The sequence below is a fragment of the Hippocampus bargibanti genome, linkage group LG11 (assembly GCF_051943395.1).
Source record: "Hippocampus bargibanti isolate YZ-2025 linkage group LG11, ASM5194339v1, whole genome shotgun sequence".
Taxonomy (NCBI): Eukaryota; Metazoa; Chordata; class Actinopteri; order Syngnathiformes; family Syngnathidae; genus Hippocampus; species Hippocampus bargibanti.
This window is the reverse complement of record NC_142744.1, coordinates 6179889-6203855: the sequence shown is the minus strand read 5'-3', so window position 1 is coordinate 6203855 and position 23967 is coordinate 6179889. Positions and strand designations below refer to the sequence as shown.

General features: G+C 40.5%; 2 protein-coding genes across 7 annotated transcripts in view; one reads left to right on the top strand and one right to left on the bottom strand.

Moving 5' to 3' along the window:
- LOC148891302 (myomegalin) overlaps window positions 1-14032 on the top strand; it is a 56863-nt gene extending 42831 nt beyond the window's left edge. For 3 of the 5 annotated variants that reach the window (XM_089008909.1, XM_089008905.1, XM_089008908.1), the window contains 11 exons: window positions 1287-1403; window positions 1482-1650; window positions 1744-1865; window positions 2889-3128; window positions 4725-4826; window positions 4958-5178; window positions 6117-6245; window positions 7902-8040; window positions 8980-9026; window positions 9135-9189; window positions 10562-14032. In XM_089008909.1, the coding sequence (XP_088865035.1) occupies window positions 1287-1403; window positions 1482-1650; window positions 1744-1865; window positions 2889-3128; window positions 4725-4826; window positions 4958-5178; window positions 6117-6245; window positions 7902-8040; window positions 8980-9026; window positions 9135-9189; window positions 10562-10692 (1472 nt within the window). In that variant the 3' untranslated portion in view covers window positions 10693-14032. The remainder of the gene's footprint in view (window positions 1-1286; window positions 1404-1481; window positions 1651-1743; window positions 1866-2888; window positions 3129-4724; window positions 4827-4957; window positions 5179-6116; window positions 6246-7901; window positions 8041-8979; window positions 9027-9134; window positions 9190-10561) is intronic. The other 2 variants (XM_089008906.1, XM_089008907.1) reach the window with 2 other exon arrangements.
- Window positions 10732-23484, bottom strand: prkab2 (protein kinase, AMP-activated, beta 2 non-catalytic subunit). 2 transcript variants are annotated; one of them, XM_089008910.1, is made up of 9 exons: window positions 23430-23484; window positions 21989-22147; window positions 21756-21913; window positions 20470-20563; window positions 20116-20230; window positions 19461-19594; window positions 17599-17667; window positions 16290-16399; window positions 10732-10870 (listed from the first exon to the last, which is right to left on the bottom strand). In XM_089008910.1, exons 2-8 carry the CDS (start codon window positions 22145-22147, stop codon window positions 16322-16324), a joined length of 807 nt encoding a protein of 268 aa, XP_088865036.1. In that variant the 5' UTR covers window positions 23430-23484; the 3' UTR covers window positions 10732-10870; window positions 16290-16321. The 2 variants fall into 2 exon arrangements, with proteins under 2 accessions (XP_088865036.1, XP_088865037.1); XM_089008911.1 differs by having other exon boundaries at window positions 10739-10870; window positions 16300-16399.
- Between the last annotated feature and the right edge of the window lie 483 nt (window positions 23485-23967).

Genomic DNA, 23967 nt, shown 5'->3' with positions numbered 1-23967 from the left:
CCACATTTTCTGAATCGCTGGTCTTTACGGATAAAACTTGAAAAAATGAAATGACAGCATCTAATTTATTTGCATGTTTGCGTTATATTGGCCATCTTAGCGGACATTTTGTGTGTAACAAAAGGCACTATTATCATTATTATTATTATTATTTAACTCATTCACTGCCAGACGATGTGCAAAAATGTCTCCCCTCCAGTGCCAGGGTTTTTGTCATAGTCGTTTGAAGAATATCGGTGCGTGTTCTATTTTATTTATTGTGTTTCTCTATGGCTGCAATATTTTCTCATCATTTTGATCATGCTTTGTTGTATTCTGAGACTCACCAGCTGGTACTTTTTTTTAAAGCTAGCAGTTATGTTAACGTAATTTCAGTTGCAGCACAGAGATGCAGGCAATAATCATACAGGGATGGAGAATGAATCAATAAAAAGTAACACAGTCCCCGGGTTAAACAATCAAAAACGTATATAAACTCATTCACTGCCAGACGATGTGCAAAAATGTGTCCACTCCAGTGCCAGGGTTTTTGTCATTTTCACTCAAAATTGCAGTACCCATAGAATATTGAGTTTTAGGGCAACATAAAAACTCAATTCAGTGTAAGAAATCTTCGACTCTCTTCTTTCATCAGAAAAAAAGTTAATTCCTAAGTTATATGAGTCTGGAGTTATCTGAGCATGAAATGGGGGCGGCTGTACAAAATCCAATTCAATACATACATATTGATTTATACAGCGCTTTAACAACAGCTGAAGCTAGAACAAAGTGCTACCATGGAAAAAAAGGGAAATCCAACCCCCTCGTGGAAAGGAGAAAACATTGCCAGAGGTCTGCCCAGCGCTTTATCAGCACCCAAACAAGAAAAAACAAAACCTGAACAAATTCGAGAATGGCGCTCCACATCACATTTTTCAATTCCCGAATAAATTTGGGAATGGCAGCGAATGTGTTTAAGTATCAGAATATCATCTGGTTGCACTCACTTGTGTTTTTTTATCTATTAACTAGTGATGGGCAAGTGAAGCTTCATGAAGCACTTGGGATCATTTTCGACTCCTCTAGATGGCACTCTTGGTTTAAAGATGCAGTGGATTTTGAAGACATTTCCTTTACACTAACCTTCATATTTAAACCAAGGACACCATCTGGAGCAGTCAAAAAATATCACAAGTGCTTCATGAAGCTTCATTTTCACATCACTACTATGAACGCACCTCCTACACTGGTTGAATATGCCTTTTATAAATAAGTGTTCCTTCATCTGTTCCTGTTGTATTATTCAGGAGCTGCAACCAACATTTACATTCAAGGGCTGGACACTGTCACGCATCTATCGAATGAAATCCGAGTCCTGACAGACGAGAATTTGAATCTGCAGTCCCGTCTGCAGGCCAGCGCAGGTAACGTGACAATTAGTTTTTAATTTTGCTTGGATCTGTGCAGAAAGCTTTCTTTTTTTTTTTTTTTTTTTTGTTCAGACTCATCCGAGGAGCTGATGGAAGCCCGCGCCCGCCTCAAGCAAGCTGAACTGGAAGCTGAGCAGTGGAAAGAGGAACTGAGACGACTTCAGATACACAGTGAGGAGCAGGGACAGCAAATTCTCACTTTGAGGCAAGAGAGGCAAGCTAGTCAGGAGAGAATCAACAGGTCTGCTCGGCCGAATCGCTTTGAATAAATTCTATCCGTACTATGCTTTTTCATTTTTTTAAAAATCCCATCCCATAATGTGTGTGTTCACAGAGCGCAGCACGAGGTGTCTCTCCTGCAGCAGCAGTTGTGTGAGAGCAGAGACCTCGTCCACTCCCTGCAGAACGAACTCCACGTGTACGATCGCGTGTGCTCCGGCTTCAAATCCAATAAAGGTTCATCTCATTGCACTCCTGCAAATATCATTTCTTTTTTTATTTATCTAGCTATCCAGCTATCTAACTATCTAGCTAGCTATCTATTTGGCATCTAGCTTTTAGCTCAAATGGATAGAAAGCTTGCTAGCTAGCTAGCTAGCTTTCAGCTTAAATGGATAGAAAGCTAGCTAGCTATCTAGCTGGCTATATAGCAGGCTACCTAGCTCGCTATCTACTTGCTAGCAATTGGCTAGCTAGCTAGCTTTTAGCTCAAATAGATAGAAAGCTAGCTAGCTATATAGCTAGCTAGCAATTTTATATGTATTAACTATCTAGCTTTTAGCTCAAATGGATATAAAGCTAGCTAGATAGAACTAACTAGCTATCTACTTGCTATCTAGCTTTTAGCTAAAATGGATAGAAAGCTATCTAGCTAGCTATCTATCTAGCTAACTAGCTAGCAATCTACTTGCTATCTATTCGCTAGCTATCTAGCTTTTAGCTCAAATGGATAGAAAGCTATCTAGCTGGCTATCTATCTAGCTAACTAGCTAGCTATCTACTTGCTATCTATTCGCTAGCTATCTAGCTTTTAGCTCAAATGGATAGAAAGCTAGCTAGCTATCTAGCTGGCTATCGAGCTGGTTACCTAGCTAGCTATTTACTTGCTATCTGTAAAGTGTCCTTGGGAGTTTTGAAAGGCACTTAGAAATAAAATGTATTATTATTATTATTATTATTGTTATTATTGTTATTATTACTGTTACTATTATTATTAGCTAGCGAGCCAGCTAGTTTTTAGCTCAAATGGATAGAAAGCAAGCTAGCTAGCTTTCTATCCATTTGAGTTTTTCCGGGTTGAGTGAAATCTGTGGGCGTGGCTGCCGCTGCTCACCCACAGGAAAAAACTACCCTGTAACTGTAAAGTGACCTTGAGAGTTTTGAAAGGCGCTTATAAATGATGTGTATTCTTATTCTTATGTTGGAATTGAGTCACAAATCCTCTACCTGAAGGCTGAACTCCAATCGTCGCGATTTCAGGTTTCCTGTGCGAAGCTCCTGGCGTGCCCGCCGTGGAGTTGGGGGAGCTACTGAGCGAGGTGAGGAGTCTGCGGGCCCAGCTGCAAAGCAGCGTCCAGGAGAACAGCGCCTTCAAGCAGATGGAGCTCCACAAACAGCTGGAGCAAAAACTGTGCGGCGGTTCCCCTCGCATGCCGTCCCTGTCGGCCTTCGTCGCAAGCCCTCAAAGAGAAAACTTCTACAGGCGACAGCTGCTCCACGGTAACATTCTCATTGCCTATGTTGGGATTTAGCCACAAATATCTGAACACAACGGGTGCAGCAACATTTGAAGATTGACAATAGGACATAAATCACAAGCAACCTGTGGAAAAAAAAAAGACTGATACTATTGCACTTTGAGTCACGGTTGTTGTGGAATTCTTCTCGAACAAATTACAGGAATTTAAACTTCAAGTCGTTTTGATTGGAAACTCGATTTGGTGCGCTCAGTGGTGGAATAAATTGACCTCATTCACTGCCATTCCTGAATTTATTCGGGATTTGAAAAGCGTGACATGCAGCGCCATTCCCAAATTTGTTCAGGTTTTGGTTTTTCTTGCGGGGAGTGCTGATAAAGCGCTGGTCAGACCTCTGGCAAAAAAAAAAATCTTTCACCAGGGGGCAGCATTTGTCTTTTGTCCATGTTACTGTTTTGTTACAGCTTCAGCTGTTGTTAGAGCGCTATATAAACCAATATGTATGTATTGCATTGTATTTTGGACAGCTGCCCTCATTTCAAGCGCAGATAACTACAGACACATAACTTGGGAATTAACTCTTTTTTTCTGATGAAAGAAGAGAGTCGAAAGTTTCTTAACGCCGAATTGGATATTTACGTAGTCCTACAACTCAGTATTCTGTGGCTTCTGCAATTTGAGTGAAAATGACAAAAAAAAAACCCAGGCACTGGAGTGGACACACTTTTGCACATTGTCTAGCACTGAATAAGTTAAACTCAAAAAGCTGCGACAAACTATTACGAATATGTATGTATGGTATTGGATTTTGGACGATTGCACCCATTTAAATCTTAGATAACTTCAGAACTTAGGAATTAACTCTTTTTTTTCTGATGAAAGTCAACGTGAGGTTTATTGTCAAATGTGCTAATATGCATGACATTCAGCACAGATGAAATTTATGTCCTCTCGGACCCAGCGTGCAAGGCACTTATAATGTGGCTAAAAAAGACAGAAAATTGACAACAGACAATACATGTAATTTCTGAATGGAATGTGAGGTAGTGTCGGATGTAAAGTGAGGTAGTGTAGTAATGCAAAAACAAACAAAAAAGGTTGAAGTGCGGTCTTGCAGAAAAAGAAAATGAAAAAAAAATAGAGTTCAGGATAATAGCACAGCGTCTAGCGTGTACTCAGAGTGTGGCAGTGGGAAGGTGCAGGGGTGGCAGGGATGGGAGGGAGTTGTCTCCTCACTGCCTGGTGGAAGAAAATGTCCTGAAAGAAGAGAGTAAGCTTTTTTACATTGAATTGAATGTTTACGTTGTCCTAGAACTCAATATTCTGTGGGTTCTGCAATTTTAATGAAAATGACAAGAACCCTGGCACAGGAGTGGACACATATTTGCACATTGTATAGCAGTGAAAAGGTTCAACTCAAAATCCACCACAAACTTCCAAGCTAAAAAGATCATCTATTTTCAAAATCTTTCGACAACATACCCTTTCAAAATAAAAGATGAAACCCATAAATAGTGCCGCGGAAGAAAATATCAGACAAATAAAGTGCGGGTGTTCTCTGTGCACGTGTGTGATGTGCTTGCCAAGCCCGGTTTTGTTGTGTATGTGTGTTCCGCAGACCCGGCCCCTTCTCCACCTGTCAGGGACATTGGTCTCTTTAACTGTGGATCCCCCTGCCCCCCATACTCGGACCTGGATGACAACCATAGCACGGCCAACGGTGTGACATTAACTGCACTGCATGACCGCGGGTTCACGTGTCCACCGTTTGGTTCTAATATCCGTGTTTTACCGACATCCGCCATCTTCTATAAAACGACTCTGGTTTTATTTCCTCTCAACCGCCATCAGACCCCCTTGACCCGCACTCCGAGCTGGAAGGTGACGCCCCCGACGGCTCCTTCGCCAACCGTTACGGCCGCCACGCCGTCGCTCACGTGGATGATTTTAACGCCCTCCAGCAACAAGTGCTGGAGGGTCGCGGCATCGTGCAGCGCATCGAGGCGGCGTTGCGTTCCTGCCTGAGCTCTCCGTCACCGTTAGGAGGCACCCGGAAACAAAATGACGAACAGGTGGGAAGCGCTCCGTTTCCTGTGGCGGCACCATCCATCCAGGTGTTCAAATACAGTGATACCTCAGTTTACGAACCCCTTGGTTTACGAACTTTTTGGTTTACGAATGTTAAATTTATGAAAATTTTACCTTGGCATACGAACTTTTTTCGTACACGCAGCTGCCTCAATGAGTGATGTGTCGTTCGCGAACGAGCCCGTTCTTCTAACAACAAAATGGCAACCGAGTGTTTTTGTCCTCTATTTCCCACCCCCAGTATTCGGTTAAAGCCACGTGATTGGTCAAGAACGTAGCAGTGAGGGGAGGTGGTGGTTTAAACATTAAAGGGACAGGCAGACGACAGTGAGAGACTTTCAACTTTGATAAATGCAGAGTGTATACTGCAAGGTTAAAATATCCCATCAATCAGGCTCCACAAACAACCCGCACAAGCCATCTGTACACTTGAGGCAAAAAGCTATCAACCCAGCTAAAAAGAACACAATCGATGAGCAACTAGATAAAATTATCGCAGAGAAAGCACCTACAAGGGATCATTCGTCAAGCTGGTGAAAGAAGAAGGTTACGTACCTCATCAAGTGTTTAATGCTGATGAAACAGGCCATTCCATTCCATCAAGCCATCGACCATCACAAAGATAAATACAACGACTTTATTATACAGTACAGTTTAATTTTTTAATTATAATACCAGAGCACATTTATTATACATACAATAAGGTATATTTTGTGTAGTTTTAAGGCTTAGAAAATTAGAAAGTAGAAAATTATGTTTTGTGGGGACCTGGGAACGGATTATTCTTATTTTAATGGTTTCCTATAGGAAATTAATTTTGCGATACACACTTTTCACCTTACTCTGTCTGGGAACCAATTAAGTTCGTAAGCCAAGGTATCACTGGACTTTTTAAGAATCAAGAATCGTGGTTTCTTTGCAGCTATTGGATGAGGGCAACGCCAAGAGTCTCTTGTCCAACACGATGACCCTGAGGCTGATTTTGGAGGAGGCGGCGTCCCTGCTGAAGATGTTTTGGAGGGCGGCGCTGCCCGCGTCCAACTCAAAGAAGGTTTGCGCCGGCAGCTAAATGGAAATTTGATTGGATTAGTAGCCGTTATTAGTCTCGCAGTGGAGAAATTTACATTTCACAACAGCTAAGTTATGAAAGTACAGACACTCCCCAACTTACGAACATTCAAGTTACGACTTTACAGTACATACGAACATTTTTGCGGGTACAGTATGTCGAAAAATGTTCGGACAGAGATTCTGTAAGTTACATTTTGTATTGCACGACTTTTGCCGGCTGAGCTCGCTTACAATTAATGATAATAATAATAATAATAATAATAATAATAATAATAATAATGTCATTTATAAGCACCTTTCATAACTATCAAGGTCATTTTACAGTCACAGGAAAAGTTTTTCTGTGGGTGAGCAGCGGCAGCCACATGCACCAGTGTTCACTCAACCCACTCATTGAAAGCTAAATAGCCAGCTCATAGATAGCTAATAGCTAGCTTGCTGGCCAGTCAGATATCTAATAGATAGCTAGCTAGAGAGCCAGCCACATAGCTAACAGATAGCAAATAGCTGTGTAAAGTATGTGGGCGGGGAGGAATCCCTCTTCCCAGTTGACGCTCTAAGGAGGACGCGATGCATAACAAAAAGTAATGGCTGCTGGCACGTCATTCAGTAATTATGTCCCATATATACAGGTAACATCCAAGTTACGACCGGCGCGATTTACGACCACCTGTTTTTGGTTTTTCTTTCTACCCTTGGCACCGCAACGCGCAAGCAGCCGGCAACGGTTACTACAATTTTGGCCAGCCAGCATGTCACACACTCGCACAGCACTGTATTGAGCGTGACTACACTCAATACAGTAGTTTATACAGTGCAGGCAACATCTCCAGTAGTACTGTACACTGTTTTTTTGTCCTTCGGCGTCCACCTGAGTCTGAGCGTGTGTGTTGGGCGACCTCTTCTGGCCATAAGCACTGAGAGTGATTTTTCAACAGCTGTATTCATTACGTACAAGTGTTTTCTTTAACTCACTATATAAAATCTAAATATAAATCCATAATATGGAATATAAAATGATAAAAATGACACTTAAGTATGAAATTTATAAATGAACTGTACAGTAAACAGTTTTGTATATATTACTGGTACAGTTATACAGTAATTAAAATCGATAATACGAAATATAAAATGATAAAAATGACACTAAAGGTTATCATTTTTTTATTATTTATAAAATTTATAAATGAACTGTAAACAGTTTTGTATATAATAGTATTCAATAGAAACCGTTGCTTAAAAACAACATATTGACATTGTGTACTATCCTGTTGTGTAAACGTCACGTCGGCCATTTTGAATGGATTTCGATTTACGACCATTTTGTCAGAACGAAACCCGGTCGTAACTCGGATGTTACCTGTATAAGTCGTCGTACTACAGTAGGTGTGAATTTATTTTACGACTGTTAGAGCGTCTGTGTTTTATACTTCCCCGTTCAGTGTTTGACTTAAACATACATTCCGCGCAAAATATAGCACTGGAGCAACTTATGAACAAATTCACCTTATGAACGACCAATCTGAATGTACGTTGTTTGTAAGGTGGAATCTGTAAATGCATCCACTCTCGCGGCGCCATCTTGAAGTCCAAAAAGAACAAAAACAAAATTAATATTTGATGCGATTGAACACAGGAGCAGTCGATGCAAGAGGAGATCGTGTCGCTCAAGCTCCGCGTATCTGAACAGGAAGAGGTACTGAAAGGTACGATTCAAAGACTGAGGAGCGCCAGTCGCACCAAGGAGAGCATGGAGCATTTCATTGTCAACCAGCGTAAGTTACCATTGAAGAAGAGCGGAAGCCATTTTGTCAGTGCCGTCGCGGATACATTTCAAAAACTTCCGTTGGAGGTCATAACGAGTGATGGCCAAATGAGGCATCATGAAGCAAATGAGGCTTTCCATCTAAATAGTTAGCTTTTTGGCCAATACGTCACGAGGCCTCGTTTGCTCCACTGCGCCATTATGTGGAAAATAAATGTCATGACAGAACTACAAACAAGTTTAAAAATATAGCTATTATTTACACATAAACACTTGGACTTTACATCAATTAAATAAAACATTCAATAAAATTGTACAAACCACTTTGCCCGCTTTCCGCTCCGAAATGGATGATTTGATCTTTGTCTTTTTTATCTTTTCCTTGCTACACAGTACAGCGATAAAGCATGTCAATTCTCACCGTCTTCTCTGTAAAATGAAACTAAAGTAAAGAAGCACAGGAAGTAAAATCTGTACGGCACAGGTGTCAAAGTCAAGGCCCGCGGGCCAAATGCGGCCCGCCACATCATTTTTTTCGGCCCGCGAAAGCAAATCAAACTTGTTAAATTCCATGATGATTGCTAAAATCTGAGCCAAAATTTCATATTTTTGGATGTCAACCACAATAAAAGTCATTATTCTTGACTTCACATTTGAAAACGAGTTATTCATTAATTTGCTGTGTGCTCTATATGTAATATTTGAAATTGAAATTCATAATGGCCCTCGAGAGGAAACCATAACTACAATGTGGCCCGCGGCAAAAAATGACTTTCACACCCCTGCTGTACGGGAAGTGACAACAAACCAACATAATGAATGTCAAGAAAATAAAACGCAGCCACCTGTTGGTCAACTACGGGATAGCAGTTATAGACATGTATCAACAGCATTTACAGTCCGGGCAAGTCACTAGTAATAACTCCTCTTTGCACTTTTATTTTGACAGTGTCAAGGACTCGTGATGTTTTGAAGAAAGCAAGGACAAACTTGGAGGTAGGAAAAAAAAAACATAGTCAATGTTGCTTTTTTTCCTTATGATTCCATCACTTCTTGTCTCTTTATCTCTTACACACGTCACTACTTGGCGTGAAATACCTCCAGAAGAACGAGCTGAGACTTTCCTCTCTAAGCTCCTCCCCTTCCGCTCCCCACGCCGGTAATTGATCGATAGAAACTGCCCCGGATGCCGATTTTGTTTTTTGGATTGTCAGCTTTTACCTTTGTGGTGCATTTGTGGTTTGCAATCACACTATTAACAGCAAGTGAAATTATTTAGCGATCAATATTTATCCATCTGTCCATTTTTGATCGAATTTGGCCTTATCAGAGACACAAATGAACCGAGAGGCCAAAGTTCATGGAATTATGTTGAAGTGATGCATCTTGATTAAAGGACAACCAACGCCTCCATACAAGTTGTGTCCATAATTTGTAAAATCACTTCAAATGACTTCTACTGAGCGTATTTTACAAAGAATCCACCGCTTTTAGCTATATTTGACGTTTTAAGACTCGCGCTGAGTATTCAGGAAGTCTTGTTTTTGAGTTAATGACGATTCCTGACATGACGTCACGTCAGGAACGCCCCTGACCGAGAAAGCGACACACAATGCATTTTGGGTACTTTGTTTGGTCTGAAAACTTCATGTTGATGGCGAAATTAGAAGGAAAACACATAAATAACGCGATGGTGAATCGTTGTGTGTTACACCAAGACTACTATTTGATACTAGTTGACACAAATTCCCAGCAGACAAATCAGCCCATTTCCAACGGAGCTTGGGTGCCATCTTGTGCATTTTCCAGGACGCTACATTGGAGTCCTGGCGGCTCAAAAGGACTTCTTTAATCGATTGCAAACATGTATGCTTTCCTCTTCAGAACTATTTGAATCATATTCACAACTGGATGAGTAACAAGAAAGCATCTTCTCCGAATCTGAAGCCATTGTTTTGATTCTAGAACAAGGCAAGACGTCCTGGGGTGACGTCACGAACAGGGGGGCGGGACCTTCTGGTCATTTTGCGGCAGTTTTGGGACACTTTAAGTCATTTTTATTGGTGTTTTGCATTTGACTAAAAATATCAAACTGCGTGTTTTGGGTACTTTAGATGCTTTTAAACGTTTTTTTTTCTGATGTCTGTTAGGAAACAAAAAAATGGTGTCGGTTGTCCTCTAAGAGACAAGCTTTGTACGTCGAATGAAATTGAGCCAAAATTGAAATTTGGCGTTGCTTTTTTTTGGTATTGTTTTTGTCATCAAAATCACCAGTGCGACAAATAAACAATTTAGACTTCAATGAAACTAATATGCATGTTTCACGCATGACCCAGTTTCACAGATTTTTTTTTTTAATAACTAATCCTTCATAACAAGAAAAAAAACACACACCTACTGACATTTTTGTGCTCATTCTGAAACGTCACATGATTATAGACACTCTCTTACTTACATTCAACTTACAAACATTATACTTACGACCATTCTACTTATGAACATTCCCAACCTTCTCTCCCCTTTGCATTTAGCTGAGAAACCAGGAAGCGGTGCCCGCCAGCAGCATGCTGATGTCCCAAGCTTGAAGAATGATGCCGTCAACCCCCCAGCGGCCAATCAGCATCCCCCAGCCAGGAAGCACACCAACCAATGCTTGCTTTAGACCCCCGCGAACACCCGAACGCAACACTGACGGACCTCGGTCTCCAACCAAGCCTTAGCAAACTCCCTTCAGCGTCCCCAAATCCCACATAAGCGCAATCTGTGTTCTTCTTTGAGTGCGTACGACAGAAGGTGTGTGAAACGTGTCCCTGGTGGTTGTGGTGAGAAGCCGGACAGACCTGTGGAGGGGGGAAAAAGGGGGTTTTCTGCACGTCAAAATGAGGTTTGCGAGAGGAACTCTGCACATATATACAGAATGTTCACAAAGTTTGGGGTCACTTTGAAAAAAAAAATCATCTTTCAATCAAACTCACTGGCATTCACGGTGTATTTGTTGCCATAATGGAGGAACGTAGGCCTGCTGTTTTAAACGATCGAGTCACCCATGCCAACAAGTGGCTCACTGTTTTGTCACCAGCTTCATTTTTTTAGTTCATTAACTCATTCACTGCCAGACATGTGCAAAAATGTCCGCTCAAATGCCAGGGTTTTTGTCATTGTCACTCAAACTCCAGGACCCACAAAATATTGAGTTTTAAGACTACATAATAAACTATATCAATATTCAACGCAGCGTAAGAAACCGTAGACTCTCTTCTTTCATCAGGAAAAAATGGTTAATTGCTAAATTACATAGGTCTGGAGTTATCTGATCTTGAAATAAGGACAGCTGTCCAAAATACAATGTAATACATTTATTTATATAGCGCTTTAACAGCTGAAGCTGGAATCAAGCGCTAACATGGAAAAAAGGGAAAAAAACATTACCACAACGTCTGCTCTGAGGGTTTTGCCGTCTTTGTCAGTTACTTGTACTTCTTGTTCAACCACCCAGCCCTTATTTGATCGTTTCTTCAGCGAGTTTGTTGTGTCTCTGGATGATGTTATCCTTCAGTGCAACGCAGTACATGGGCCGACGTTTCGTTTCTAAGCTTGCGTGCCCTGCAGGTGGTTGGACCTTTTGGGTTGTGTTCGCCCATTTTGGTCTCTGGGAGGGCAAAGGCTCCAATGAATGATCTTGTTGTGGTGCTCCCTTATTCACGAGTTACTGATTTTGTCGCCTCTAAATACATCTACGCCGCCTCCTTGGACCTCTAGGTTTTCCCAGGTCCCATTGTTTTCAATGTTCCTCCAACAGGAGAGTTTGAGTTTGGTGGGAGTGTCTGACTTGGTGATGGTGGGGAGGTCGTCGTCTTTGGTCTTGGTTGTAGAGCATCGTACTTCATCGCTTTGAGGTTGCCTAAGACTTCCTGGGGTTGGATGGGTCTGTCTGTTCAAGATGTCATTGTCTGAAGTCTGATCAGAACTGGCCAAGTTTCTTGAACTTGTAGTGGTTTGCGCCATCTGTTCTGGAAGTGATCCTCTAGTGCGTCCATTGGGATTGGAGTGGTCATACCCGTCCAGGATGACTTTGGCGAGGTATTGTTGGTCGGTGAGGTAGAGGGATTGGTGGCCTCTAAAGGTGTCCAACTTGCTTTTTCTTCGCTTGCGGGACTTCCCTTGGTTGTGGTGGGTCGTTGTGCGCTCGTTTGGACTCACGGGGGTGTGGGTGGAGTGCTCCATAGTCTTGATCGGCAGTGCCATGATGGCCCGCTCTCTGTCTTTCAGTCGGGCACTTCTTTGTCACGTGGGTCTCCTTCGCTCCCAATTGATTCAATCAGCCTATTGAGGAAAATGGCCTTGGCTCGTGTCTTTGTCATCACTGTCAGGGTAGGGGAGGGAGGGGGGTGGTGGTTAGTAGTGGCTGTGCTAGGGATGTAAGGGTCAAACTATGCACTCCCCACTACATCAGCGCTTTATCGGCACCCAAGTATGAAAAAACAAAACCCGAACAAATTCGGGAATGGCGCTTTTGTCATATTTTCAATTCCCGAATAAATTTGTCAATGGCAGTGAATGAGTTAAGTGCTTAAGCGACAGGATTCGGCATTTATAAATGTTAGTGTTTGCTGAAATGTGATGTTGAAGTGCTGCTGCTGCAAAAGAAAAAAATAAGCCCAAGTACGAGCATGTGCAATATTGCAGTGACTTGATGCTATCAACGGAATGTGCATGATTAAAGATTGTAAAATAAATACAAAAAAATAAAATTAGGTGATAGAATGGGAAATTACCATAACTTGCCAAAGTTTGAACTTTGAACTTGCCTTAACCACGCCAATGAGTATTTTGACCTTCACGATATTGAACGCTTCTCAAAGCACATGGAACGAGTTTATCGATGAAAAGGTTTCTTCAGACGTCATCTGTACTTCTTCTTTGAAGGTGTAGGTAGGACGTTTCGCTTCTCATCCGAGGAGCTTCGTCAGCGAACTAAAATTTGCTGGTAGCTTTGGCCCGAAACGAGGAGGGGGAAAAAAAATATTTCTCCAAAAAAAAGGCCTCATGCCATTCATTTTGTATTTCTATAAGATGCCATTTGTCATGGCTTGCGGTCATCTTATATAACTTCGGCAGGTTACTGGTGCCATCATTGTTCTGTACATTTCGCTTTGTTTTCACGCTTTGTACATGTGCCATTCATGCTGTAAATAACTTTTTATGTAAGACTGTGTGTGTATATGCGTGGGCGCTCGTGCTTGAATAAGCACATGTTTGCTTCGGTTAAAGTGAAACAGTTTGGGTAGCTGTGCAATAACAATTTTAGCTCATTCACTGCCAGACGATGTGCCAAAATGTGTCCACTCCAGTGCCAGGGTTTTTGTCATTGTCGCTCAAATTCCACAGAATATTGAGTTTTAGGACTACATAAACATTCAATGCAGTGTTAGAAACCTTAGACTATCTTATTCAATCAAAAAAGGAGTTAATTCCTAAGTTATATGTTATGGAGTTATCTGAGCTTGAAATTGGGGGCAGCTGTACAAAATACAATACACAATACGTATTGATTTAACAACAGCTGAAGCTGTCACGAAGCGCTAACCTGGACAAAAGGCAAATTCTGCCCCTTGTGAAAGAGAAAAACATTACCAGAGTTCTGACCAGCGCTTTATCGGCACCATAAAAAAAGACAAAGCAGAAGCCGAGCAATTTCGGGAAAGGCACTCTATATACTGTATCATATTTTCAATTTCCCCAAAAAATCGTGAATGGCAATGAATGAGTTAAAGCTCGAGCCAAGAAATGGCCCATTGATGTTGAATTTAGTTAAGAAATTGTTTTGCCTAAGGAAAGTGTATTCTCTGATTATTTTCCAGTTTAAATGTCAACGAACCGAATAAACACTTCTTTCGGAAAAATACATGTATTGAATTCAGTATCTGAAATGCACAGTTATGCTCATGACAAAAAAAAAAAACAGAAAGTCAAAAGGTAATAAAAGTTTATCCTTTTTATGATCACTTTTGTCTTTTTAACAAAAACAAACTTGTGCAAAACAACACCCACACCCGATCCGCAAAGCATTTCGAAAACATCCATAAAATGGCTAACAATTTTTTGCTTCCGATTCGAATGCAGCAGATAGTGAACGCACACATTGAATAAATACTGGAAACACACACACACACACACACACACACACACACACACACACACACACACACACACACACACACACACACACACACACACACACACACACACACACACACACAGCAACTGCATAGATAAAAGATAGTTCTGAAGGTCACCTCAAATAAACCAACACATTGCACGTCATCAATGCACAGAACAGAAAATAACATTCCAAGTACAGCAAATCTCAACAATACCGAACTGGTGTCACTTGGCAAACAATAACATCCGACTCTTCTGATTGCACTTTTGTATTGGAGCAATTTTGATGCCCGTTTAAGAAGTTATAGCTAATAGCTAGCTAGATAGCCGGCTAATAGCTAGCGAGCTAGATAGAAGGCTAATAGCTAGATAACCGGCTAATAGCTAGCTAGCTAGATAGCCGGCTAATAGCTAGCTAGCCAGCTAGATAGCGGCTAATAGCTATCTAGCTAGATAGCTGTCTAATAGCTCGCTAGCTAGACAGCCGTCTAATAGCTAGCTAGCTAGATGTCCGGCTAATAGCTAGCTAGTTAGATAGCCAGCTAATAGCTAACTAGCTAGATAGCCAGTCATGTCAATGTATTTTGCTCTACGGTTTGTCTCAAAACCTTGTGTTGCACCCAAAAGCTGCCAGAAGAGGGCGTCCAAGCTCCATGGAAGGAATTTATCAGCCTGTGGAAACGGGCTGATTCATTCCTCACGGGAGCTGGTCGCCATTTTTGGGTGTGACATTCCCCCCCGCCCGTTTGCCTCAAAATGACAGAATAAATTCTTTAATCGATTGCAAACTTGTATGCTTTCCTCTTCAGAACTATTTGAATCAAATTCATCACTGGATGTGTAACAAGAAAGCATATTCTCCGAATCTGAAGCCATTGTTTTGATTCTCCAGCAATGCAAGACGTCTTGGCGTGACGTCACGAACTGGGGGCGGGACTTTCTGAAAATGCCCAAGTCGCAGCTCAATTTTTTTGCAGATTTTGGACACTTTAACTCATTTTTATTGGTGTTTTGCATTTGACTAAAAATATCATACTGCGTGTTTTGGGTATTTTAGATGCTATAAAACATTTTTCTGATGTCAGTTAAGAAACAAAAAAGTGACGTCGGTTGTCCTTTAAGGACAGTGCTCTGACAAATGTTCCTCCTGTAATTAATTTTTTTGTTGTAAGCATTAGTGGAACAAGAAATAAATTATTTTACTAATTATTTCGACTATTATTTTTAGTTTTTAATTATATTTAATATTTTTTTCTAAAATTATTTTAAATCGTTTAGTTTGTTTTAATGGTTTTAAATTATTTAATTAATGTATTTAGTTTTCAATAAACATTCACATCATCAGTGATCAGAATTGTTTTCTGCCAAATTTAGAATCAGCCAAATCCTACTTAATTCATTCACTGCCATTCCCGAATTTATTCGGGAATTGAAAATATGATATGGAGTGCCATTCCCGAATTCAGGTTTTTGTTGTTATTGCTGGGACTGCCGATTAAGCATTGGTCAGCCCTCTGGCAATATTTTCCCTTCCACCAGGGGGCAGCATTTCCCTATTTTTCATGTTAGCGCTTTGTTCCAGCTTCACCTGTTATTAAAGCGCTATATAAATCAATATATATGTATTGCATTGTATTTTGGACGGCCGCCCTCATTTCAAGGTCATATAACTCCAGACCCATATAATTTAGGAATTAACTCTTTCTTTTAATGAAAGAAGAGAGTCTAACGGTTTCTAACGCTGTGTTGAATATTAATGTAGTCCTAAAACTGAATATTCTGCGGGTCTTGCAATTTGAGTGAAAATGACAAAAACCCTGGCACTGGAGTTGACACAATTTTTGCACATTGTCTGGCAGTGAATGAATTAATAAACGCACTGACATGCAAATCACAACATACAGCAAAATATTCAACACACATACACATAGTGATTCAGTCAATGCCACAGTGCAATCGCCATCAAACCGTGGAGGCACTTTGCTACATTCTCTATCCGATAGCCCTAAATGTAACCATGAGGCCATGGCAGATGCCTTTCAGCCGTAAACGTGTTTGGCATGCAAGACTTTGGAGCTAAGTGTCATGAAAACTAACTTGCGCTCACGTGGCAGCGGTGGACGCGAAGATTAGATGGGCTTGTAGAGCAGCGAGGTTACATATTTCTTCTTGTATCGGTGAGTGGCACTCAGCACCATGACGCCATCCTGCAAGTACAACAGACGCTGATCCGTGGAGCCTCATATATAACAGCGAACATGTCAAATAATCACCAACAATAACATCTCCAATTGCTGTGATACGTTACAAAGTCATGGACAGTGATATCTCGGTTTACGAACTTTTCGATTTATGAACGTTACATTTATGAAAACTTTACCTTGGCATACAAACTATTTTTCGGGATACACACGGAGCTGCCACAATGAGTGCTGTGTCCTTCGCAAATGAGCTCGTTCTCATAACAAGAAAATGGTGGCCGACTGTTTTGTCCTCTATTCCCCGCCCCCAGTCTTCGGTTAAAGCCACGTGATAGGTCAAGAACGCAGCAGTGAGGGGGGGGGGGGGGGGGGGGTTAACCATTAAAGAGACAGGCAGACGACAGAGAGAGAGTGAGAAAACACACACGCGAAAGGGAGACGACAGAGCTTGAAACAAAAAAAAAAACAAAGTGAAAAAAGAAACAAAAGTAAAATGGTGAGAAAATGGATAGAAAACGGTGAAATTTGGACTCGTTTCAACTTTCATAGTTCAAAAGCAGAATGTAGACTGGAAGGTTAAAATATCCCATCAATCAGGCTCCAAAATATAACCCGTACAAGCCATCTGTACACTTTTGAAAGGCGCTTATAAATGAAATGTATTATTATTATTATTATTAATATTGATGCAAAAAGCTATCAACCCAGCTAAACAGAACACAATTGATGAGGAACTAGATAAAATTATCACAGCGAAAGCACCTACAAGGGATCATTCCTCAAGATGGTGAAAGAAGAAGGCTACGTTCCTCATCAAGTGTTTAATGCTGATGAAACCGGCCACTCCATTCCATCAAGCCATCAACGACCATCACAAAGGTCAATAAAACGACTTTATTATACAGTAGTTTATTTATTTAATTAAAATAACATAGAACATTTATTATACATAAAATAAGGTATATTTTGTGTAGTTTTGTGTAGGCTTAGAAATTTAGAAAGTAGAAATTTATGTTTTACGGGGACCTGGGAACGGATTATTCTCATTTTAATGGTTTCCTATGGGAAATTAATGTTTGGGATACACACTTTTCGCCTTACACACTGTGTCTGGGAACCAATTAAGTTCGTAAGCCAATGTATCACTGTAATTAGTTTTTTTGTAAACGCCACCACCACCACTGGCTGTCGAGGTGCAGGCTGACCTTAATAGAGAGTGCGTAGAGATGGTTCAGCATCACATGGTTTGGTTCAGGAAGCAAAGCGGGGTCACACTGTTCAGATGGGGACAGAGGGGGGGGGGTGTTATTACACAGCAGACACAAAAAGTGCATACCTGTCAACCAGTTCATGTTAATGATAACAAATATCGCTACTTGTAAAAAGCAAAGTCAACCAAGTCCGTGCGAAAAGTCGCGAGAAGAAACAAACGTTCCGAGAAGACAAGTTCCGGTCAAGTGGAACTTTATTTTCAAATCAGTTAAATTAAACATTTTACAGTGTTTATTCACCTTAATATCAGTTATATTTTTATCAACATTATACATAGTAAGAAATACATAAATCCCCTTAGAAATCAGATTGTCAAAAGTGTTGAGATTGACCACTGTTAAAAAAAAAGGATTTAAAAAAATATACAGTACAGTAATACCTCGGCTTACGAACGCTTTAGCTCATGAACTTTTCGCCTTACGAACATTAAATTTGCGAAAATATAATCTTGGCATACGAACCTAGTTTTCGGCGGACTAGTTTCCCACACCCACTTTCTTTGAGTGCACTCAGTGCAGACGTGGTTTGTTATCGAGTGGAGTAATTTTGCTATTATGGGACCCGAAAAGCGTCCCAACACAGGCTAGTGTTAAGAAGAGGACACAAAAAAATATGGTCAAGCAGAAGAAGGAGATCATTGAAAAACACCAACGAGGTGTGCGTTTGTGTGACTTAGCGTCCAAGTGCGTTTGTGTGATTTAGCGTCCCAGGACCAATATGCTGAGTCGACCGTTGCTACGTGTGGCTAAGGGTGTTTCTGTGTTGTCTAAGCAACGATCTCAGGCAATAGAAGAGGTTGAAAAACGTCTGTTGATTTGGATTAACGAAAAGCAGATAGCAGGGGACAGTGTGAGTGGGGGTATTATCACCGAGAAAGCATGGCAACTTCACTCGGAAATTATCAAGAGGCAACTACATCAACGACCATCACAAAGGTAAATAAAACGACTTTATTATACGGTACAAGTTCTTTCTTTAATTACAATACTATAGCACATTTATTATACATAAAATAACGTATATTTTGTGTAGTTTTAAGGCTTATGTAGTAGAAAATGTTTTATGGGGACCTGGAAACGGATTATTATCATTTTTAATGGTTTCTTATGGGAAATAAATGTTTGGCAGACGAACTTTGCGCCTTACACACACTTTCTAGGAAACAATTAAGTTTGTAAGCTGATGTATCACTGGATATCAGAATCAGAATCATCTTTATTGCCAAGTATGTAGAACACACAAGGAATTTGTTCCCGGTAGAACATGCTGCACTAGTATCATCATCAAAAAAAATGCAAAGAGGCACTATACAGTTCCATTTGGGCTACTGTTCAAAGAGATAATGGCTTGGGGGAAGAAGCTGTTTAAATGTCTGCTGGATATCTATTTTTTACCACATAATCATAACTTGTATTTTATGAATAGTGTGACTAATAGTCTATATGCCTGCCTCACAGCAATGCAGACAGCGAAAGAGCATTTTCACTTGTTAGTTTCTTATTTGCATGTGTAAATGAATTATAATGGGGAATGCTATCAATTGAACCCATCAAATGAATTGTTGTCCACGACAAAAAAAGGCCACACTTCTTTATGACAAAGAACATACTTGATTATTGCTAGAAATATGTTGTACCTTGTTAAAACGTGAAATTTTGTTCATAAAATTGCACAATGAAATATTACACACGCATGTTTTTTTTCTCAGTATGTAAGGAGCCGTTAGTAACCTCACGGTGTCTCGCAGGTTGACAGGTATGAAAGTGGAGAAGAAAAAAAAACATTCAGCACTTACTGAAATATTTGTGTCCTTGTTGAGTATGACCTGAAGAAGGTGAGGGGGGAGTATTGGCGGAGCTTTGAAATGCCCCTCAGGTCGGAACACGTATTGATTCTGCCCGTACGGGCCGGGAGGTGAACTGGAAAGATCTACAAGTGGAAGCGGAGTGAGTCAGGCACGCTTGTTGGATGTCTGAGTGATTTTTTTTCTGTAGCATACCGGTCAACCGACCGTATTTTGCCGTATCCTGTACACATTTTCGATGTGTAAGGCATACAAGAAAGTTACATACAAGGAAAACGTAAATGTTGTTCAATATCAATATAACTTAGAGATATTTTCGATTCCGTTTTTCTCATTAAATATTGACAGTAATGTAAATGATAACAAATATCGCTACTCGTAAAAAGCGAAGTCGGCCACTGAGAAAACAAGTCCGTGCCAAAAGTCTCGAGAAGAAACAAAAGTTAAGAGAAGATAAGTTCCCATCTAGTGGAATTTTATTTTGAAATCAGTTAAATTAAGCATTTTACCGTGTTTTTTTCGCCGTAATATATATTTTTATTTTTTTATAAACATTGTACATCGTAAGAACACACATTTAAAAGTAGTGCCTTTGTGAAAAAATTGAACGTTTTCCTAAGAGTGACATTGTGGGGACGAAACGCACCTGATGTGTCAGAGCACTCTAGAGAGTCGACCTGCAGGGCATCAAAGACCTCAAAGTCGGATTTCTTTACTTGGATCAGATTGTTGATGGTGCCTAGCTGACTTGTCACCACTGGCTGGGAAAAAAAACGACACATAAGGATAATCACCTTTGTGCCTTAGAAAATGGCGGAAAATAAGTTGAATCGTTACTTTTATTGAATTTATGTAACAGTTCTGATTTTATTTATACATCTTCTATATGAATCATGCTTGGTTTTTCATATTGTTCTTAGCAATTCCGATCAGAGACAGCAAATCTGAGCAAACGGACAAAGTCAGAGTCAAAATTCCAAAGTCAAGAAATCAGACGTACCTCCGAGGGATCGTGTACCCATTGCCCGTCGACGAAAAACTTGTACTGGTGCTCACCTTCAGGCAAATCCAGAATTGCCACAAAGTCACTGTGGCTTTGTTAAGAAAAGAAGGGGGAGACCATTAGGGTGAAGTTAATCGTACTTTATATCTGTGTAAGGTCTCAGTCGTACAGGAGTGGTCCATCGATGAAAAGGTTTCTTCAGGCGTAATCCTTGAAGGTGTTGGACATTTCGCTCCTCATCTGAAAAGCTTCATCAACTAACTAAATTTGTGCTGCTAGCCCTGGCCCTATATATATCCCTAATGGACAGAGGTGGCGGTGGCTTTGATAGGTCCCTGCTCTAAGGTTAGGAGTAGCAGTGGACTACTCCCTGAAGCTAAACTGATTAGTTCTTTTTTTCTGTCTGATTATGTACTATGACTGGCACTGATTGCCCCATTCACTCTGGTATCACCAGTTGAATAATGATAGTAATAATCCATTTCATTTCTAAGCGCATTTCAAAACTCTCAAGGTCACTTTACAGTCACAAGATCAGTTTTACTGTCAGTGAGCAGCAGCAGCCTCACGCGCCAGTGTTCACTCAACCCGAAAGTAACTCAAACAGATAGAAAGCTAGCTCACAAGGTGATAGATAGATAGATAGATAGATAGATAGATAGATAGATAGATAGATAGATAGATAGATAGATAGATAGATAGATAGATAGATAGATAGATAGATAGATAGATAGATAGATAGATAGATAGATAGATAGATAGATAGATAGATAGATAGATAGCAAACAGAGAGCTAGCTAGCTAGCTCGATAGCTAATAGCTAGATAGATAGCCATCATCATAATCTGGTGATTATAGACGCACAGATTAGCAGCGTATCACCAGATAATGATACCATCATACCCCATATATCCCAATAGGTATATATACTTTCGGGCCAAAGCTACCAGCACAATTTTAGTTCACTGACTAAGCTTTTCGGATGAGGAGCGAAACGTCCAACACCTTCAAAGAAGTACAGATGACGGCTGAAGATACATTTTCATCTATAAACCATACTTTATTTAAAAATAACAATAAAAACAAACTTTTTTTTACCCTTAAAACAGCAAATGAGACACTTTTTTAGCCAAACTATAAATCACACATATATTGGGTTTATTGGAACTAGCTTGAGAACAAATGTATTAATGCTCTTGGACATTCATCAGCTAATCATTATGTTTCAAAACGTTTGTTAGCCTTTCGTTGTTTTTTTGTATTGTTTAATAATATCTTTTTACCTTTTATTGAGCGGTATCTTGTTGCTCCAGTGATTAAACGAGCCGGCAATGTAGACCTCCTTCCCTCCTCCAGCCCATCGGATAACCGTGGGACGTGCCTGAGGAACAGTTTTCACCAGGTCATCCAGATCTGGGCTGAATTCTTTCTCACCTAACACCTCCAATTTGAAATACAAAATAGCCACAATTCAACCAGCGTTCATGCATATAGCGTTAATAATTCCTGCACACACCTTCGACTCCAGGCCGTGTGTGTTGAAGATGTTGGGGTCATCCGTGCTGTCCACCATTTTGTTACTGGGTTCGAGGTCTTTGTGACCTCCGCCGCTGTCTGAACGGTGAGCTTTCGCCCCATGGCGGTCTGCAGACACCCTGTCGCTTGTGTTGCCCATCTGATTCAGAACATTTAAATATTGTGTAAATGTAAAACAGCTTATTTGATATTCAAAATATGGGCAACTAGAATTGTAAGGACTGACGATTGTCAAGCAATAACAATACCTTTGTTGTTTCTTAGCTAGAGGTTTTATATAGTCTTAGACCTATTCCCGGTTGAACGGGGTCACCGTTCATTATTATGATTATGATTATTATTATTTCCTTGGCACCAATTACCATTTTCCTAACACGCCACTAGATGACAGAATACAGTAATCCCTTGCTACTTTGAGTACCTCGGCCCTTGATGCATCGTGAATATTTTTTTGAACCTAAAAAAAATGCAAGTTAAGACAGACAGTACTGTACTGTAAACAACAGCGGGTCACAAAGAGCACCATACAGCATTCATTAGTTTTACTGTTATTTGTTAGTGTATTCATCCATTTTGAGACATTACTGTGCTGTAAATGCACAAAAGTGAACATTAGTTCAGTAACCAAAAACATCAGTTTCATTTGGCCACACCTGACAATGAGTCGACGATTAATGTCAACAAAATTTTCGTCACTTTGCTTACTGTACATTAATCATCTCGACTTTGTTTACATTTTTTTACTGTTAACTTTATTGAATTAGAGTTTTGTACTTTACTACATTTATTTACTGTGCTTCTTTATGCGTGTTCTGTACTGTGTTCCATTAAATTTGGCCTTATAAATATTATTTGGTAGTAATACACATGTAAATTTCCCAAACATGTCGCGCTCGGTCCACATTTATCGCGAGAAACAAGGGATTACTGTAGTCACGTTTCGGTATCACGGATTCATTCGCTTTTCACATAATGTTTTGGGTAGTTAAAAATGCAAAACATACGTTTTCCAAGAGAACGTTGATTGAATAATTATCACCATTTTTTGCGATATTTTCCCCTCCGATATATCTATAATGGGCGTCAATATTCACGGATTTCCACAATTGCATATTGCTCGCGAGCCGCTATTTTTCCATAGGAAAATATGTCTCAGTGATGAGTGGGGAAATTATTCAAAACCTTGGACGACCACCCGTAGAAACAACAGCAGAGGTGAAGGTGTCGTATGCTTCGAGTTGTAACCTCCACACATCACGTTGACATGTGTATTTTTAGCTTCTGGCGCAGCTACTATTGACCGCAGGCTATGTCACCACTGCCAGGTAGTTTTTTTGTGTGTGATGGTAATCGTTTGTGCGCGACAACAGCAGAAAAGTTATTTATTCAACAATCCCTTCCAAAAGCGGCTGTCAACTCACCTCAACGATCTGGTGTTTATCGCCCTGCTGTCCTCAGCCGAGAACACCCCGCCTCTCCCTCATAGATATGTATAAATAGATACCACTTTGAGCCCGTTGGCGACGACCCATAACTCCTATGCGTCCGCCATATTGCATGTGATACAAAACAGTAACTGTAAGACTATTCTGTCGACACTCATCTATGTACTACTGTATACCGAAAAAAACAATTCACAATTTGCTACGACATTGCTCAGTTCACTTATGTGACATCCGTACATGTTGCATCTTGAACGAGCGCTCGGCTTGTAACATCCAATATGGCGGCGATGTTGACGTAGAATTGGCAGGCGCTGCCGTGGTTTCTTTACATTTGTGCTCACCTCCCACACGCTACCGTTTTTTTTGTTTTGGCTTCACTACGGCGCTTCGGGAAGGACATTTAAAGGCGAATAAAAATGGCATTCGAGTGAGTGATGGATTCCGCATGGTCCATCCATCCACTATCTAATTCACTCATCCACAGGATTGCGGTCATGCTGGAACTTAAAAAAAA